This window comes from Homalodisca vitripennis, unplaced genomic scaffold, assembly GCF_021130785.1.
Source record: "Homalodisca vitripennis isolate AUS2020 unplaced genomic scaffold, UT_GWSS_2.1 ScUCBcl_2670;HRSCAF=7662, whole genome shotgun sequence".
Classification (NCBI taxonomy): domain Eukaryota; kingdom Metazoa; phylum Arthropoda; class Insecta; order Hemiptera; family Cicadellidae; genus Homalodisca; species Homalodisca vitripennis.
In genome coordinates, this window is record NW_025778784.1 from 61,191 (window position 1) to 68,232 (window position 7,042).

At 31.6% G+C, this 7,042-nt stretch overlaps 1 protein-coding gene across 1 annotated transcript; it reads left to right on the forward strand.

The window, feature by feature from the left end:
- Positions 1-2,056: 2,056 nt before the first annotated feature.
- LOC124372161 (receptor expression-enhancing protein 1-like) lies at positions 2,057-2,965 on the forward strand (the record flags this gene model as incomplete). Its single annotated transcript, XM_046830528.1, is given in 3 exon segments — positions 2,057-2,283; positions 2,286-2,443; positions 2,445-2,965. Coding segments are annotated over 3 exon segments (824 nt in total), but the record flags the coding sequence as incomplete, so codon positions are not given.
- Positions 2,966-7,042: the final 4,077 nt, after the last annotated feature.

The window sequence follows — 7,042 nt, forward strand, 5'->3', positions numbered from 1 at the left end:
TTTAAATCTACAATATAAAACTTTTTTACATTCGAAACATTTTCAGTGTGTTGTAGAAAAATAATTATTTTCTCATTACAATTGAATTTAAAATAACATGAATCTCCATCAAGATCTAAAATTAATTTGCTATTAGTTATAAATGGGTTTCCTAATACAATGTCCCATTTTAAATTATCCAATACAATAAGTTTTACTTTCCAACAAAATTTAGAAATTTTTATTTTAGCATAACAGTAACCAAAACATTTTATTTCAGTGTTATTTGCAGCAAACATTCTATAATCTAACTTCATTAATTTAGAAACATTTTTATTCAACAATAGGCTATCATAAAATTCTTTACTCATTATATCTCTTGTAGCACCAGTATCTAATAAGCAGTTTGTTTTTACATTTTACCCACTATAGCTTCAATTAAAGGCATATTGTTACACTGTTTAACATTAGGTTATCTATAGTTTAATTTTCTCCAATTTTTAATTACCTTACAATAGACTCTCATAAATTAGTGTTTTTCTTTTCTTACTGCATTACTATTTATAAAATTAGTATTCTTAAACTTATAAAACCGGGGAGGGATATTTTTAGCTGTTTTGTATAATACCACTCCCCTACCAACTAGTTTTTTGGCTTCCTAAAACAATTTTCTGCTAAGTGACCAGGCCTATTACAATTGAAACATAACTTTGGGTTTTGTATAGTAGGCCTACTATTTCTAGGTTCAACATATGGTGGATACATGTTGTTAACATATGTCCTACTTAAATTGTCCCTTAAGTTATCATTAAAAGTTATGTTGTTACTAACTTTACACAATTTTTCCAAATCTGTAAAACAAATGGGATTGTTTTCAAAAATTAATTTATTTCTATCTGTAGGCTTGATACATCTTTTTATACAAGTTACCAAGTCCTGTTCACTTATGTTACACAATAAAACTTGACTGAGCTCTTTGATGTCATAGATGTATTCATACAGTGGCTCATCAAACCTTTGTGGCCTATAAACTAAATCTAGTCTAAGTCTTTCAATTAGGCGTACAGAAATAAAAGCACTAATTAATTCCCTGTGTAGATAGTTAACATTAGGCATGACAGAAATACACTGTATTATTTTGGCTAAAAGTGGACCTTTTGCATAACGTGGTGACAATGCTAAAATTTCATTTTCTGATAGGCTAGTTTCACATTTTAGTTTTAACAAAGCTTTAAAAAAGTTTATAAGCTCAGGTACTACTAAACTATTTGTTACTGTACAATTTTGTAAATAACGTTCTACGGGGTTGTTTAACTTATTAAACATTTTTAAACTAGACATAGGTTGACTAATACAATTATTGTTTGCATTATAAATAGGCATTACAGGCTGGGGGTACTGGCAGTAGGCTGCGATATTGTTGGTGGTTGTACAGAAGTACGGCCTATTTGTTCTTTAACTGCCTGTTCCATAGCTTGTTCTAATGATTCATTTAAATTGGCTTCTAACACTTTAAGATGTTCTAGGTTCACTTTAGGTAGCAAGTTTTTTAACTAACTGTTGTTCAAAATTTAATAGCCTACACTTTAAAGCTGATAAAGTTTCACTATGTACAGTAGTTAGTTCTAGTGGGTTGTCTAAAAAAAAGGTTTATTAAATGTTTAAATTTTTCTTGTAATTTGGTGATTTCTAAAGGTGAACTATCACTGTTCAATTCACTGCACCCATGTTCTAGTAATATCACTTTTTCACTGAGAAGTTTTACTTCCTGATTGTGATCTATTTTTAATAGGCTACTAGCAGTAGGTAAAATATTGTCTCTCAAACACTGTCTTAAGGACTTTCTAAGTTCATTTTCTGTACTGTCACTATTTAATTTAACACCGCTAGATATCAGTTCAAATACTAACTCATCTTTAGACAAATATTCTATTTTAATGGCAGGCATTGTGGCGTTTTCACTCAGTTTCACCCAGTTGATAGCAAAGTAGGCACATCAGTAGCAGATTTGCTCAATAAATTAATTTGTGCCTACTTAAAAAGCAGATTCGCCCAAATCTAAAGATGGCTGTTCGATAGCGATTGGAGTGGTGCTCTTGTTCTTAACACTTTTGGTTCTGTGATTTTTAATGTTTACCTCAAATTAATGCATAAAAATAATGTTATCAGCTATAGTATCACGTTTAATAATACTTCTGTTTGGAACACTCTACCCCGCCTACGCATCCTACAAAGCTGTTAGAACGAAAAATGTCAAAGAATACGTGAAATGGATGATGTACTGGATCGTATTTGCACTTTTTACTGTGCAGAGACTTTTACAGATGCATTCCTAAGTTTCTGGTTCCCGTTCTACTATGAAATCAAGGTGGTGTTGGTATTTTGGTTGCTGTCACCAGCTACCAAGGGTTCCAGCATACTCTACCGCAATTTCGTACATCCAGCGCTCATCAAGAGAGAGCAGGGAGATCGATGAGTATATCAGCAAAGCCAAGGAACAGGGATACCACACTATGCTACATCTGGGGTCCAAGGGTGTGACCTACGCTACGAGTATGATCGTGCAGACTGCCATAAAGGGAGGTGGTGGCATAGTGAACCACTTGCGGCGTAGCTACAGCCTTAATGACGTCACAGGTGAACCTGAGCTCAAGTCTGATATGATTCGTAACAGTAAACTGCAAGGTGACACTGTCGACTCAGCCGATGTTCCTAGAGAGCCTCGAATGAGGGCTCAACGCATGCCCCCCGGAGGCAGCCACGTAGATCTTTACTTCCCAGAAATGGATGATGACATTCGCTCACATCCACATTCCCATGAGCTCCCAGTGAAATTGAGCCAGATCAGATCTACCGAGGACATCAGTTCCGGCTACTCCAGCGCTGAACCACTATATGGAGATAGTGAAGTGGTGGGGGAGGGTGGGTATCCGCTCACTCGAACTGCAACGACACACTGGACGAGGATAGGACCTACTAGAATGAGGTATTATTTTGTAATCACAATGTGTCTTCATAATGCCTCTTGATAATCAAAGCAGTTTAGATTTAATTTTTAGTCTTTATGAAATACAACACTAAACACTTGAACAGTTTATATAAAAAGAAGGCCTCATTCCAATGCAAACAGAATTCTTATATTTGTTATTTCGTTGCATTTCCCTTTATTTTGCAAAGATTGTCAGTGTTCACAAAATTTCTTTCCCTTATTGATATACTAGTAAACTTTTGTTTTGGGTTCTTGTAATCCTCTGTGTGCCCAAAGCGTGCAGGGAGAATCGGGTTCAATCATATGGAAAATTATTAGAAGTTACAGCAGTTTAGGATCGGTTTAGTATAGTTGATGAAGAATCATTAATTTGTTATAAGAAGGATTTTCTAACGTACGTCTTCCATCAAATTTCTGGATTTTTTGGTCATGCTAAATATTTATTTTATTAGAAATTAGCGTATTTTACCTGAATAAAATTATTAATACACAACTAATTTATGTTTGATGTTTAAAACTAATTAATTTATATAAGGTTTCAAAGATTTTGCAGAAAATACAGTCTATAGTTCCGAACTTATTCATTTAGTGATGTAAACGTACACCAGAGCACGCATCCATAGTATAAGATATAAGATTTAGTATATTAAAATGATACATAATTAAAAGTTTAAAAATAATATCCATTACTATCTTCAAATAGTCTACTCCCTGTGACAAATAAAAATTTAACTTTTGTGTTATGGCAAACTAGAATAAATCATTCTTATACAAATAGGTCAGCTGAACTTCTAAATTAAGGGACACCTTTGTCAAGTAAACCATTACCCGAATGACCCCAGTACACAACTTTGTTTAGTAATGTGAATTTCCTAACAGTATCAATACATTTTAAAAATGATAGAAGAAGTAAAACTGATTATTTATTTATTCTTTATTCTAAGTCATATATTACTGGTTTTATTTCTTTCGTTAAAAGTTAGTTAAATCTGTCCGGTAAGTTTAACGTGACTATTACACATCAAAAAAGTTTGCATTTATAATATAAAATTAAATATGATTACTGATGAATTATAGTTATGTTATTTGCTGAAGTATTATTTAAAATTTAAATGTACGTGTTTATAGAATAATTAACAATAGTATAAAATTCCATGACGAATAGTGTCCGTGAATATTGTGTTTAAAACAATTGTAATGCAGCACATAAATCATAACTTGAGTCGGGGGACAATCCTCATTAAAATTTTTATAATTATGTTTTATTCTCACGTTCGCCTTCTTAAAATGTACGTGATGGGTAATCAGATAACAAGCGTTCTGTTTAGTGTTGGTAGTAGTCGTGACGTCAGCAATATACTGTAAGGCGACAGGTGAGACATAAGCAGCAGTTTACATAAAATATTATTTTATATCCATGGAAACAACACAGAATCTATATAAATAAATGTTTTTAAATAACTATAAAAGTGTTATGTCGCCTCAGTTTTAAAACTTTGGTCAATTTACAACAAGCCCCGGTAATACTTCTAGGAACACGGTGGGTCAGCCGGAAGCAGGACCAGTATCAGAATTTACGTGGATGAGTTACTTTCATTCTTTATTAATAAAAATTACTTTACGCCCTTTCTCTCGTTACCCAAAGCAATTTTTGTCCTATTTTAAAGAAGATTAATCACAGCTCGAAGCACTGGAACTGTTCACTGGTATTGCTAACTGTAATACAAATTAAATATAGTTAACACAATACATTTTTATGTTTCGTGTTAAAGCCACTAATTTGTATTTGGTGGTGTGTATAATCCTCTCAGTACCCATAGAGTACAGAGAGAATAAGTTATTATTATTTTATCGCAGATACACTCATCTAAATATTTTGGGAATTTGCAAATCGCTTTATTAAAAATATTTATATATCCGTTGATGAGAAACATTTTTCTACTTTACTGTTTTATGAAAATCTTGCTAGAATTTTTATGAAGCAAGATATTTGTAATGAAGTGAATTTGTTTAATTCTTTAAATTTAATATATTAAAACGATATAATTTTTTACATTAGTAAAAGTTAATAATTTAAATTCAATTCAAAATTTTTTTACATAAATATGTCCTAGAAGTTTTAACTCATTCTGTTAGTTACTGAAATTCACGCCAGATCTCTCTTCCACAGTATAAGAGGAAATAAAGGGTCTACTAAAATTATGCAGTGTTTACAATGTCTAATTAAATTCCAATGTTACATTTAAATTATAGCATTTATCTTTATACTTAATAATAATTTAATTTCGGTTTCTTGATTAAATATAAATTTAATATATCGTTTTGGAGAATAATGCTTGAGCTAAAATCGAGGGGGAACCCTGCTGGATTGAACCATTGCCTGAATAACCGAATCACACGTCTTCGTAAGCAATGAGAGCTTTTACAACAGTATCAGTGCATCTTTAAACTAGTCAGAGAATTAAAATTTTTATTGAATTATTAAAACACAATATTCGTTATTAAAGTTTCCTGTATAATACAATATCCTCTAAAATACAGTTTACGCGTACTAAAATTAAGATTTTGATTTTTATTTAGTAAACGTCTCCCCAGCTAATTTTCCTTTCTATACTCAGAAAAAAACTTAAAATATAAAAATAGTTCTTAGTATTATTTTATTTTTAAGAGATCTGCTATAAAATGGGTCTGTTAGTTCAGAAGTTTAATTCCAATTCGCTTAGTATTATGCACGCAGCCTGGATATCGCTAGACAAATTTACCTTAACAATAAACCAATTAATACTTATGCCCAGTAGTTATGGAACTCGAAATAGGAGAGAAAAAAAGAGTGAAAAGTACGAATTTTATTTTTATTTGATTAGTACATTTAAAAATCTATTATACGTAAATAAATGTTCAATAAATGTCAGCCAACCATCATATACACTCCGAATATTGTCCACTTCTATTGTCCGATTGTGAATAGCTGTTATTTATGTGTATCTTGATAATTTTCTTATTTTGGTAAGTCAAAGAAAATATTTTTCAGAAAAAAAAAAATAATTTTTGATATTTCCATGATTTTTGATAATCTAAGATTTTGACTTCCTCTAAGTTTATATCAGCTGAAGATACATATCGTTTTAGTTTCAAAATTTTAATTAAACCTCATCGTCACAGAATTCAAACTTGGTATGAGATTTTAAGAATTATTAGGATTTGTTATTATAATGTAGCACGATGATATATGGAAGCCGTCTCAAACGGTAAGTTTGTATTTATTATGTAGAGGTTATCATGTATGAATGTTACACTGGCTGGGAGTTATAACAGTTTGTCACATCACCAATAATACTATCAACATTTCACACTGCATCCATTAAAAGTTGCAGGGTTCGATATATTTACAGCTTTAACACACATACATTACTTTGTTCATGATCAATAAGGATGAAATCGTTACAGTCAGATTAAGGTTATCAAAGATTATAACTCGGGAAGATATAAAATAGCATTTCTGACTACCTGTATGTCTGTACGTCATGACATATAGAACGTTAAATGACATATGCACTTCATATTCTTTTATTATTTTCTATAAAGGCATCGTAGACACCGATCACGGTTTATGTCAATTGGTGGGATTTGAACGAGTGTTGGCGAAAAGTGTTTAATTGCATTTATAGGTGACTAGCTGTTTCCCGCGGCTTCGCACGCGTCTCTTAAGCTTTGCCCGTATATTTCTTTGCCTTCAAATAGTGTTTGGATATTTTAATATACGTAACTACTGTGTTGTAATTGCAGTTTATAATGTGCAGGCGCTTTGATAACTTTTATATCTTGCAGTACAGCCTGGTGGTTAGTTACATCAATGGGCATTGCGTATAAACCTTCTACATAGAAAAATACAAATTTTCATAGTGATCGGTCCAATAGTTTCTGAGTCTATAAAGGACAAACACACAAACATTCATTTTTATATATTATGATTGCAGAAACAGTTGAAACAAAATTTGTCGTTTCTCTTAAGCTTACTCTATGCTTTAAAACTATAAGTGTAAAGAAATTTATATATAAATATATTTTTTGTCG